This window comes from Trichosurus vulpecula, chromosome 3 (genome assembly GCF_011100635.1).
Source record: "Trichosurus vulpecula isolate mTriVul1 chromosome 3, mTriVul1.pri, whole genome shotgun sequence".
Taxonomy (NCBI): domain Eukaryota; kingdom Metazoa; phylum Chordata; class Mammalia; order Diprotodontia; family Phalangeridae; genus Trichosurus; species Trichosurus vulpecula.
This window is the reverse complement of record NC_050575.1, coordinates 420971953-420984036: the sequence shown is the minus strand read 5'-3', so window position 1 is coordinate 420984036 and position 12084 is coordinate 420971953. Positions and strand designations below refer to the sequence as shown.

Below are 12084 nucleotides of genomic sequence, written 5' to 3'. Positions count from 1 at the left end.
TGAAAGTATATCAGATCATATTAGCTAATGGGTCAAATTAGCTAAAGATAGGAGGTGCCCTGCAAACCTTAAAACTCATTATGTTGATGATGATTCAATTTGAGTTTTAAAATCTCCATTATGATGCCCTGGCCTTGAAGGTAATGCTGAGCTGCCTCACTTTCCCCAAGTCCCTGCTGGGAAAGCAGGTTCCAAAGCGATAAGAATAGGGAGCGGTTGGTACAGGATTTCAGCGTCCTGGGGGGCAGCTGAGTGAGGAGCCATCTAGCTCTTACACAGCTGCCTAGACCACTGAGAGGTTGGGTGACCAGCCCAAAGTAACAGCACCGGGATGTCTCAGAGGCAGGATCCCACAGACATCACCCCCATGATGTCATTGGTGCTCTCTGAGAACAAAGGATGAACAACAAACTCCTCATTGCTTAGCTCACCTTTGGGCTGGGCCTTCCCTTCCACTCTCCCTAATTCGTTCATTGATTCTTCCCTTGGTGGCTCAGCTGCCCCACTGACTCCTGGCTGGTGCTCCTCCCTGGATGCCTTTCTGGAGAGCTGATTTGTCCCTGTCCTGCCCTGGGCAATGGTAAAGTTGCCTTGTCCCCTTGGTCATCTTTCTTAGTGCCAGAGAGTTAGTGGGGCTGGGACTCTGGCTCTGGGCTCATCAGACTCTTCCTCCTCCAGATTTTGTGTCTTCCCTTCACTCATACAGATGGCCAGCCCTCCAAAGCTTAGAGGGCTACCGGGGCCAGAATTATTCATGTGTGAGGTAAATAAAATGTGGAGACTTCACAGGGAAGATATGTATAAATATATATCTATATCTATACTAAGAAATGTTTAAAAGAAATCAAGAAATAGGGAAATAGGGAAGTGGAAAATTCTGAGACTGTGAGAGTCTGATGGCTCAGCCTCTGGGAACGTTTACCATGAAACTTTTTGTTCTTTCTTCTGGTTCTGGTTTAAAGATTTGCTCAGTAAGAATAGGGTCACTGTGACCTGCTTTCCTTTACTGTAAAAGTACTGTAGAAGAATGGAGAGGGTCTCCCCCTCCCCTTATCCTATTCTCCTTCTTTAGATTTATAGATGTCACCTCAGTTGCAAACATTAACTAAGGGAATGGGAATTGGAGATTCTGTGCCTCAATTTCCCGGTTCTTTGTCTAGCTTTCATGCTCAGATTGTAAGCCGGCCTCCCAGCCAGTGGTGAGAAGGGTCAGAGGCGGGCAGGAATTCTCGTGTTAGGTATAATTATCGGTGCTTTGCCTTTTGTAAAGTGCCTCCCTTGCTAGATCTGTTCTGGCATGGGACGCCCTATTCTCGAGAATTGAATAAAATTTATTTCTGTTCCCACCCTGAGATGGCTCCTTATTAACTTTTTAATTGGTGAGGGTCTTTCATCCCACACATTCATTACCTCCGGGGCTGGGGTCTGGGGATGCATCTTTTTGAGAGGAGCTGGCTGGGCCTTCAGACCCAGAGCCTCTTCCCTGGCAGGGGAGCCCTAGAGGGCATCATGCTCCGGGGTAGGGCCTCCCAGGGCCTGAGATGTGACCATTTCATGCCTGATGAGGCAGCAGTGGAATGTGCCTCCCACAAAGGGTGTTTATAGTCTTCAGGCTTCTTGGAAGCATTTTTCTTATTCTGCCCCTGCCCCTGACCTTCCCTCCCTCACCACAAGTTGGGGAGGGCTCCATTTTATCATCTGGCTTCCCCATTTTGGCTCTTGTTCTCCACTAAAGAGCTGAGTTTCATTGTGTTATGATTAAGGTGAGGCTAGGAAGGCCTGTCCCAGAGGCCAAGGCTGGGCAGCCCATCCCCCAGCCCCTGAGCACCCAACTCCAGCGATGACCAGCCAAGGGACCGTCAATTACCTTCGATCTGCGTCGGAATCACTAAGGAAGGGATCAGAGGGAATAACTCCAGCTGGAAGCTCTTTTTCCTGATGGGACAAGAAGAGAAACGGAGAAAACTCTGTTCTTTCGGCCCTCCCTCCCACCCCTGTCCACCCAGCACAATCCCTTCCTCTTTCCAGCCTTCACTCTCAGAACTTTCACAGAGTCACAGATGAGCCTGGTCTGGGGGAGAAGCCACTGTCGCCCCCGAGGCCAGTAGCAGGGATGGCTTAAATATGCAGGAGAAAGGGTGGAGAGGCTCTGGAAGGAGAGAGGGAGGGAGGGAAGCCAGGAAAGAACAAGAGACATGGGGTTGTAAGAGCAAAGGAAGCAAGAGAGGGAGGGGGGCAGGGAAAGTGGAGGGGGCAGTGTGAACCACAGCTGCAGAGTTGTGAAAGATCTCAGAGGCCATCTGACCCAGCACACCCTCTCCTGCCCCCATCTGGGGCTGAAGGCCCAACCGGCTCCTCTCAATGAGATGGGGGAAACTGAGGAAAATAAAGGTTAAATGACTCCCCTAAGGTCAGGTAGGTATGAAGCAGCAAGAGGCAGGATTTGAGGCTTGTGACTCCAGACTGAGTACTCTTTATGTTATATCACCCTGCTTCCATCTCCCTCAAGAGAGGGAGGGGAAAAGTGAGAGAATCCAGAGTCACAGGTGATGGGGAGGGGCAGGGATGGTGGCCTGGGACCCCAGGTGCCTGTTGATGGCAGCAGCAGCACCATCATCTCCTGAGTCTCCCCTGAGTCTGTGGCCTGGAGGAGAATACCACAGGCCACATTCACCATCTCCCCTAGAGCCCTGTGGGTAAAGACGTCGTCATGATAACACTGGCTTGTGTCTATTGTGATCGAGAAGGCCCTGGGAGGTCAGTAGTCCAAACAGCATTCTAATCATTTTATAGGACCATAGAGGAGCTTAGAGACCATGAGGCCCATTAGTCTGGGACCTCCTTGAGGGCAGACACTGGCTTTTGCCTTTCTTTGGGTCCTCAGCACTTAGCCCAGTGCCTGGCACATCATGGGCTCTTAATAAATGTTTGCTGACTGACCAATAAGATTTTCTTCTGACTTGAACTTTCAAAGCCATTCCTACAAAGCTTTCTAAGAAGTTGGGAAGGGTCCACTTGGCCATTTGCAGATAGGCCAGTCTTCAAACAGCAGACTTCTCATGTGGATGAAAGTGGCTCAAGGGTCTGGGTGTTATCATAAAGATAGAGCCTGGACCTGGGATCCCATTACTATGTTGGACTCCCAGATGAGTAAACTCCCTCTGTCAATGTAGAACATTGGTAAATGGCAAGTCTTAGGGAGCTGCCCAGAGCACTGACTTATACAGAGTCACACAGCCAGCGGGTGTCAAAGGAGAGACTTGAACCTAGCTTTTCACTGGCTGCCATGAAATGGAAAACAAGAAAGAACAGGCGTGGGGTTGGAAGTTAGGAGGCCTTCATTTGAAAGTTGTCTCTGCCTCTAACTACTTGTAGAACCTTGGCAAGACACTGGCCCTCCTTGGCCCTGAGTCTCCTGTACAAAAAGAAGGGGCTCAAATTAGAGCCAGGCTTCTTTCCCTTTTGTGTGTCCTTGACCTCTCTGGCAGACCGGAGAAGTCCATGGACTTCTCCCTTCTCAGGGAGATGTAAAATAAAATACATAGGATTGCTAAGGAAACCAATCATGTTGAAATCATTTATCAGAACATTTCTAAAAAGTTCATGGACACCAGGGTAGGCACCTTTGGATCAGACCTTCCAGTCCTAAACCCCGTTTCAGAGAATCCTATGATCTCAGGGGAGCCATAGGTGCCTTTGCCTAAACAAGGCTGGATCAGTACAAAATTCAAGATTTGTCCTGGTCACGGAATCTGACCCAAGTTCCTGATAATGCTCTTGGCTCGGCCCCCATCCATGCTCTGCTGCCCCATCACTTCTCTGAATGTGGCCTACTCTGAAGCACAAGTGCAGGCCCCCAAAGCTGGTAGACAAAGGAGACATCAGAAGGTTAGGGCAAGCAGGTAGATGTTTTACTTACTGGCAATGCAATGGATACCATTTTGGGGATCTGACTGGACAGGTTCCATGGGGATCTTTATAACTGAGGGAGAGGGGAACTGGGGCTGGGAAGAAACATCAGGAAAAAAGCCAGTAAGTACCCTGGAGGTGAACAGTGTGCATGCTTGGCAAATTGGGGAAATGCACCAATGGGATCACAAAACTGCACCCTCTTCATGACACAAGGGAAAGGTGAGGGTGGGGCCACTAAGCAGCTGAGGAGTGCTGAGGGAGCACTTCTCTACACTCCCGGAACAAGCCAAGATCTCCCATAAATCAGAAGTAAGAACTCCTTGTGATCATCGTCATCATCACCAGTAACCCCCCTCCCCCATTTCTGTAGTGCTGAAAGGGTGATGAAGCTCTTTCACCTCAATGGCCCAAGGAGGGAGGAAAGGCAAGCACTGGTATTCCCCCTGCAGAGGAGAAACTCTGTCCCAGAGACTAACATGGCTGGGACTCCCTCCTGCGTCTTTTGACTCCAGGCTCCTTCCGTCTCATGATATGGCCTTGCCCACCTGCACTGTGACCCTCATCTCAGAGGCACAAGTGGGCCTCACTTTAGGAACCTACCAGTTGCCCCCAAAGTGGGAAGTTAATGGAATTTTTCTCAGTCTATTCCTATTTTCCCATTGACATGTCCATTCCAAAGATGTGGTCAGGCCCCTTCTAAGGCATCTTCCACAGACAGTGGCCTTCAAGATTTCCCCCCTCCCCAGCCTTTGCCCCTTGCCTCCAAACTTCAAATTCCAGGGAGCCCTTCACTCATCTTTATTGGACTGTTCTTGGTTGTCTCATCTATTTTCACAATTGACTTTAAACTCTTATGGGGCAGGGATCTTGTCTTGGGTAGCTTAAGCTTTGGGCAGTTGGTGGCACAGTGGATAAGAGCACTGGGCCTGGAGTTGGGAAGTCCTGAGTTCAAATGTGGCTTCAGATGCTTACTGGCTGCAAGACTCTGGACAAGTCACTTAACCCTGTTTGCTTCAGTTTTCTCATCTGTAAAACAAGTTAGAGAAATGGCAAACTACTTAAGTCTCTTTGCCAAGAAAACCCCCAATGGGATCACAACAAGTTAGACACAATTGAAAAGCTGAAGCTTTGGAGACCCTAGTGTCCAGCACAGCCCTAGCTCCAAGGCTGGTGCTCAATAAGCCCTTATTGGTGAGCTGATCAGTAAAGGGTCTTCCCTTTTGGGAAGGACTGAGGTTCCTAGAGACTGTACAGTATTCTCAACAGCAGGGCCAGACTGGACTAGACAACAGCAACCCTCGTTTCATTTCTAGGTGGGGTCCTTCCAGTGAAGTCTCCTGGTGTCTCATCATAACATGGTGGAAGGTGGGGGTGGAGGGGAGGGTAGAGCTGAGGTGTCAGCCATGTCTACCATGCTGGCAAGCCTGGCCTTGGTGAAGGCCTGCCTCGAAGCAGAAGGGTCTGGCAAATGGATACCATTTTGGGGATCTGACTGGACAGGTTCCATGGGGATCAAGGGGACAAATGATTTCAGCTGTAGCCAACAAGGAAGATGGTGGGCTAGGGCTGTAAGAAGTGTCAATCTGCATTGGGGAGAGGCAACACCCACAAGAAGTTATGCCTCTCCCAAAGGCTGGAGTCATGTTTTAAACTGTGTTAGTCTCCACCTCCACCCATCCTCCCCATCCCCCACCCCAGCCCATGGACTCCCAGAAAGTAGGAACTGCCTTCAGCTGTTCTTGGAATCCCCAGCACAGTGCCTGGTGCATAGTAGGCGCTTAATAAATGTTGGCTGAGTGAGCAAGTATGCTGGGCTCTGCCACAGCAGCCTCCACATTCCTGCCTGCAGGGCCCAATTCAAGCCAGCTCCATTCAGCTCCAATTCTCTGCCTTCTGCTTTGCTTCTGGCTGCCCAGGAGGGGCAGGGGTGTAAAGCAGGCTGGCTCTGGGTGTTGATCCTTTTACATGGTGGATGAGATGTGGCCCCTACTCATAGCCTGGGTGGGTGTCAGGCTGGGGCTCTTGGGAGGGGGTGGGGGCTCCCTCTGAGCCCTGCTGGGTTTCCAACCCCTCTGGGAATTGAAGGGCTCATGTATGGGTGACATCAGCTCAGAGGGCAGGTCCTGGCTTTGGAATGGATGGGGTGTCTCCCTCCCTGGTGCTCCCTGACCTTTCAGCCTCCCCAGGCCTGGCCCTACCCACCTCCTCACTGCTGCTGCTGCCACTTCTGTCCTGGGCCCCTTTCCTCTTCTTCTTCTTGTCGTCTTCCTTCTTCTTCTCCTTCTCCGGGATGATGTTGTCAATCCAGGCCAGGTCATGCTGAGAGAAGACCAGGTCCAACAGCTTTCGTACAATGATGAGACCCAAGATCTGGAGGGGGAAGGTATGAAGAGGTGTTGGAGCTCTGAGAGGGGGTCAAGGGAGAGGAGAAGGAGAAAGAGGAGGAGTAGGAAGAGGAGGAGGAGGAAGAGGAGGAGGAGAAAGAAAAAAAGAGGAGGAGGAAGAAGAGAAAGAAGAGGAGGAGGAGGAAGAAGAGGAAGAGGAGGAGGATGAAGAGGAGGAAGACAAGGAAGAGGAGGAAGAGGAAGGAGGAAGAGGAGGAGGATGAAGAGGAGGAAGACAAGGAAGAGGAGGAAGAGGAAGGAGGAAGACAAGGAAGAAGAAGAAAAGGAGGAGAAGGAGGAAAAGGAGGAGGAGGAGGAGGAGAAGGAGGAGGAGGCAGCAGGTTTAAGGGGCATCAAGAATCAAGTCTTCTGTCCTCTTGGGGCCCAGCTTCTCCCCTTGATGGTGTCTCTTGATGGAGGCATCGCATCTCAGTGGAAAGAATGCTACCTTTGAAATCAAAAGCCTGGGTTACCTAACCTCTCCGGGCCTCAGTTCCTCCTCTTCTAAAATGAGGGGGTTGCAATGGAGGATTTCCAAGGTTCTAGATCTATGATCCTGATCTTGGTTCAAAGTTCCCACTTTGTCACTTCCTGTCTAGGCAATCTTGGACCCAACATCTAATATCTCTCAGGCTCACTTTTCCTTGGCTATAAAATGGGGCTATGTCAAAGTGCTACTGTGAGGTAAGTAGACCATAAGCCCTTAGACCTGGGATCTCTGGGTGGAGAGCTTCCTTTCTGTAAGATCTGTGCAGGCTCTCACTCTTCTGTCAATCTCAGCCCAGCATGGTCCTGCCCTGCGGGCTGGCAAGGAGGAGGAGGAGTCCTTCCCCAAACCTGACATCTTCTTTCGACTGCACAGTCCCACCAGCCTCCCTCCCATCCATGCTGAGCACCCCCTCCCTCCTCATCCTCCCTCCAGACTCACCTTCTTTGTGAAGGCTTCTCAGCCCTCTCTCGCCCACTGAGTTTTCTCTGCTTTCTCCGTTTCTTGGAGCAGTTCTTGGCATCTTTGCTTTGCCTCCATCACACCTGACCTTGTGCCATCCTTCACTTCTCTTCTCCCAATGCCACCCCCCATTCCCTGTGCTTAGCATAGCTCCTGGCATACAGTAGGCACCTAATAAATGTTTCCTGACTGACCGATCCTCCCAAGCTGAGCTTATCCAGTGGCAAGAGAGGAAAGGCAGGGATGGAGGTGAGGACAGGACTCTTAGGGTCAGTTCTCACCATCACAGGGAAGATGATGGCAGCCATGGTAGACTTGAGGATCCAGAGAATGGCCAGGCAGAGGACCTGCACCAGGGTGAAGAGATGAATCCGACGCAGAGGCACGTGGCGCAGGAACACATAGTCGGGCTGGTGCTTGGCGGGCATCAGAAAGAGCTTGCAGCGTTCCCAGAACTGGCCAAGAGAGCACAAGGCTCAGCAGGGTCAGGTGGAGGACCTGGAGTGCTTGGGGAGGGAGGATGGCCCCAAGGGGCTGAGCCCAGGGCTTCAGGCCGGGAAGGACCCTCAGGATTGGGGTCAGGGACCATCAGGGCACCTATGACAGCTGGCCAGGTGCAGGATCCGGAAGTGTCAGCCTCAAACCCACACCCACAGCACTGGGGAGCATTCTGGCCACATGGGGCAGAGGGCCTTAGCCTTACCTGGATCCCATTCAGAGAGGCCACACCCATGTAGAGAAAGACCCCATAGAGCACTGGCATCGGGATGTACTAAGGGGAGAAACAGGAAAGTTCAGCTCTCAGTGGGGGTTCTTGCTGGCTCTGACCCCCACGGATTCACAGAACCGCAGAGCTGGAAGGGAGCTCAGAAGCCAGAGGCCAGCTCTACGGAGAGGAATCCTTTCTGCTGAGGCACAGCTGTAGGGAACCCACTACCTCGTAAGGTAAGTGGAATCATTCTCATTGTTAGGAAGTTATCTCTCACCCCAAGTCCAAACCCACCTCCCTGAAGATTCTGCTCTGGGCTAAGTCTAACAACAGACCCTCCCTGATTCTCCTCAGCTTTTCTCATCCCATCCGCATATGGTATGATGCCATAATAAGTGTAAACTGCTTTGAAAGCAGCCACGTGCTGGACCTCTTTCCACTCCAAGACTCTGTGGCTCAGCAGCTCAGGGTTGCTACAGCTGTTGGATGCAGAGGAGGGTGGTCAAAACTTGTGACTGTTAGGTGGGTCTTGGTTTGCATTTGACAGAGGGGTTCTCCCCAGAGGTGGGGCTGGGGGGGGGCCTTGCTGCCACCTGGGGACTCCTTTGGTGCTCTAGAAGGTAGGTGTCTTTCCCTCCCCTCTTGAGGCCATCCCTGGCTCACCCTGCAGAGACACGGCAGTGTTTGGTGGGAGTGGGGAGCCTCACCTTCAGGATGGGAGCCAAGAAGACAGAGATTCCCGTCAGGATGAAGACAATGATGCCTGTAACTCTCTGCTCCCTGGTGATGAAGAGATGATGAGCAAGGTTAATGGGAAGCTCCAGGGTCATGTCTAGGCCCAACCGCGACTGGGAGACTGTTGTTCTCCAGTGCCCCCTCCTCCCTTAGAATGTGACACCCTTGAGACCAGAGGCTGTTTGTGTCTTTTTTCAAAACCTTGGCAAGTAGGAACTTAGTAAATGCTTGTTGACTGACTGGCCTTCTCTCTCTTCATTGGCACTGACCTCGGGAGCCCACACCAAGGACCCTAACCCTGCCCTCTCTGGCCCTCATATGCCCTGCCAGCCTAGTCACCCACTCACTGCTCCCTCCCCCCAAAAGGCCACCATGATCTTCCAAACGAACCACCCTTGTCCTGGGCCTCATTCCCTCCAGGCCCTGCTCTTTTGGAGCTACTCCCACAAACTGATCTTGGCACCTAGGGTAAAGCACTGAATTCGTGTAGGGCAGGAATTTAATCAGTGTTTATTGAATTGACTAGTGAGCTTTCTGGCTAATAGATATCTCAAAGACCTGAATTAGGGGTTGGAAGCTGCGATGGTGGATGGAGTGAAAGGGAATTCAGGTTGTTGTCACCAAAAAACACCTGACCCTGGCCCCAGATATAGCCAGGCTGGGCCTCATACTCAGGGCAGGTGGTCTTTCTCAGCCTGGAAGAATCTTCCAGTCTATGTTGTGTGGACATATTGGAGAACCCAGGCTCATCTCCACGTCACAATGAGATACAGGACTGGGGCTTCAGTCTCTTATTCATGTGCATTTTTAACATTTTAAGTGGCTTTCTAGAGACAATGCCCCCCACCTTTGGGGTCTAATTGGGAAGGTCACTAAGGGGCATTTCAGGACAGGAAGGGGCCCGTGACCTTGTTCAGGTGTTATTTCCTCAATGATCCTAGCTAATGGCCCTTCTCCAGCTTTGGTATCTGCTGTATTTAGAGATGCATCAACTTGTGGCCCACGTGGCTATGCTGGTCATTGAAGTACCCCGTCCATCTCCTGGCTGGACTTGGAAACTCTCCCAACTTTATAGGTACTGCCTGACGGCCCTCCTCTGGTGTAGCCTTTGAGACTTGGGGTTCACTTTGGTCCCCTGATGAAAGGCATTGAAGGCTCACCTGCATGGAGCGCTCCGCGTGTGGGCTATGCCTAACAAGTGGGGACCATATGATGGCCACGATGGGAAACAGAATCCCAGGGACTCCCGGGTCTGTGTTGGGCACCATTTCAAGGAATATTGTGTTTTAGGGTGATCTGCTTCGGCGTCTCATTCCCCTACTGGCAGGTTACACAGGGCAGACTCAGCTCTGCTCAAACATTCATTGTATTGAATTAACCCACGCAAAGTCTAAGGGTATATGGATTCACCTGGACCCTTTTGGGGGGTACTCTCATGGCCCCCCACTAATTACATTTGTGTATTCTTATACAGATAAGACATGTTTTCAGCCAACAGGATGCAAAAGGCTCCAGGGATGGTACTGTCATTTGGGTCACTGAGCTGAGTAGGGCGCCTGACACATAGTAGGGGCTTCATGAATGCTTGGTGATTGGTGAAGAGACAAGTAACTTACCGAGGAGAAGGTAATTGACAGTCTCAATGCCCCCAGGTGGTCTGTGCTCGTGACAGGTAGAAACATTGTGTGATTTCGGAGGAAAGAAAACCCAGGTAACCAGAGAAGGCTCCACGGAGGTTGGAGCTGGCAGTGGGTGTGATCTAAGTGGGTGTGAGAGGCAGCTTCAGGAGTGTGTGTGGGGAAGGAAGTGGAAATAGTGTGATTAAATGTGTGGAGGCTGGAAAGTAAGAGATCAATTTGTCTGGAGCAGAGAAGTAGACTTGTGTAGGGTAGTTTAAGAGAGCCTGCAATGCCAAGCTACAAAAGGTGGTTTTTATCTTTGCAGGCAAAGGGTGGAGGAGGTATGCCCAGGGAGCCGTTCAGCCCCTGGCCTCAGAGTCCACATAGCTCTCACTCCTACACCCTCTCTCCCTCTTTGTGAGGCCTGGCTGAGAACCTCTGGGCTCCCCCATCTGAGGTCGCTGCCTTCTCCTACCTCACCCCCAGGAACTGTGGCTGCTCGCCAGGGGCACTGGTCTCCGTCTCCATCTTGAGGCTGTCGATGTGGGCTATGGAGATGACAGTGGCAGCCACATACCAGGGCAGGCCCATGAAAGAGCACACGGCCATGAGGATGCCCACCCATAACAGGTCCAAGTGGTAGCCTGCAGCCTTCTGTAGAGGGAGGAGAGACCGCATCAGCATGGGCCACCACATTCCCGGTCCACAAGCTGTTCTAGGCCCCTCTCACCCTGTCACTGTCTCAGGTGATGGTCTCCAGAAGGAGTCCTTGCTTCTGACAAGGCTGACGCTTATGAGGCATCTGCAGCCTAGGCACGGTTCTTAGGGCCTTTGGTTGAGCCGGCTGGAGTCCTGGGCTTCCTGATCCCGCAGCGCAGCCTGGTGTGATATAGGCTCACTAGGCTTGAAGGCAGGAGACTGGGGCTCTAATGCAGGCTACTCGCTAGCTTGGTAACCTTAGGCAACCTTCACTCCCCCGGGCTTCAGTTTTCTCATCTGCAAGATGGGCACTATAGTACTTACCTCAGCTACCTCACACAGCTTTGAAGGTAACTAGGTAGTATAGTAGACAGGCTGCTCTCTTTGGAGTCAGGAAGACCTGAGTTCAAATCCTACCTCTGATACTTATTATGGGACCCTAGGCAAGTCACTTAACTTTCCTTTGCCTCAATTTTCTCATTTGTGGAATGGGATAAGAGCATCTACTCCCAAAAGTTTTTGCAAGGACTAAGTAAGATCACATGTATAAAACATTCTGCAAACCATAGAATACCCAATCAATGCTAGCTGTTGTAAGTAGCAGTATTAGTGAATGTTACCGTATGATGAATATGAGATGTGATTGCAGCTCACCCCCCGAACCATCCTCCTTGATCCCAGAAAGCCCCGTCTGGTCCTGACTTGGCCTGGCAGAATAGGCCTGGACCAGGGTGACCAAGGCAGCTCACGGACTGAGCAGGACCTGAGGACAGGGCTGCTCTAGCAGGGGCGTGGTGGGGTCCTGGGGTGGGGCTGTTTCCTGATTCCATGGTCCTCTGGGAGAAGCTCCCATCTAGTTTGGCGCAATTTCTCCTCACCTGGGGCCAAGGAATACATATTGATCCTGATAGAAGACCAGGGCTTGAGACTGCTTCAGACTCAATCCTGGGGTGGCCTTGAGGGTCTTGGACTCAACCAGGCTCAGTTCAGGTTTTGACCGGAACTCCCAGTTCTTTGGGGAAAGGGAAATCTCAGGTTCTTCTAGAGGGAAGGGTCCTCAGCCCAACGCATACCTGA

General features: G+C 51.5%; 1 protein-coding gene across 1 annotated transcript in view; it reads right to left on the bottom strand.

Annotated features, from left to right (window-relative positions):
- SLC4A5 (solute carrier family 4 member 5) overlaps window positions 1–12084 on the bottom strand; it is a 101196-nt gene that overhangs the window by 2764 nt on the left and 86348 nt on the right. Inside the window, exons 18-23 of the mRNA XM_036749467.1 lie at window positions 10784–10962; window positions 8662–8734; window positions 7949–8017; window positions 7527–7700; window positions 6115–6282; window positions 1868–1935 (exon numbers count right to left, since the gene is read on the bottom strand). Of these exons, the coding sequence (XP_036605362.1) occupies window positions 1868–1935; window positions 6115–6282; window positions 7527–7700; window positions 7949–8017; window positions 8662–8734; window positions 10784–10962 (731 nt within the window). The remainder of the gene's footprint in view (window positions 1–1867; window positions 1936–6114; window positions 6283–7526; window positions 7701–7948; window positions 8018–8661; window positions 8735–10783; window positions 10963–12084) is intronic.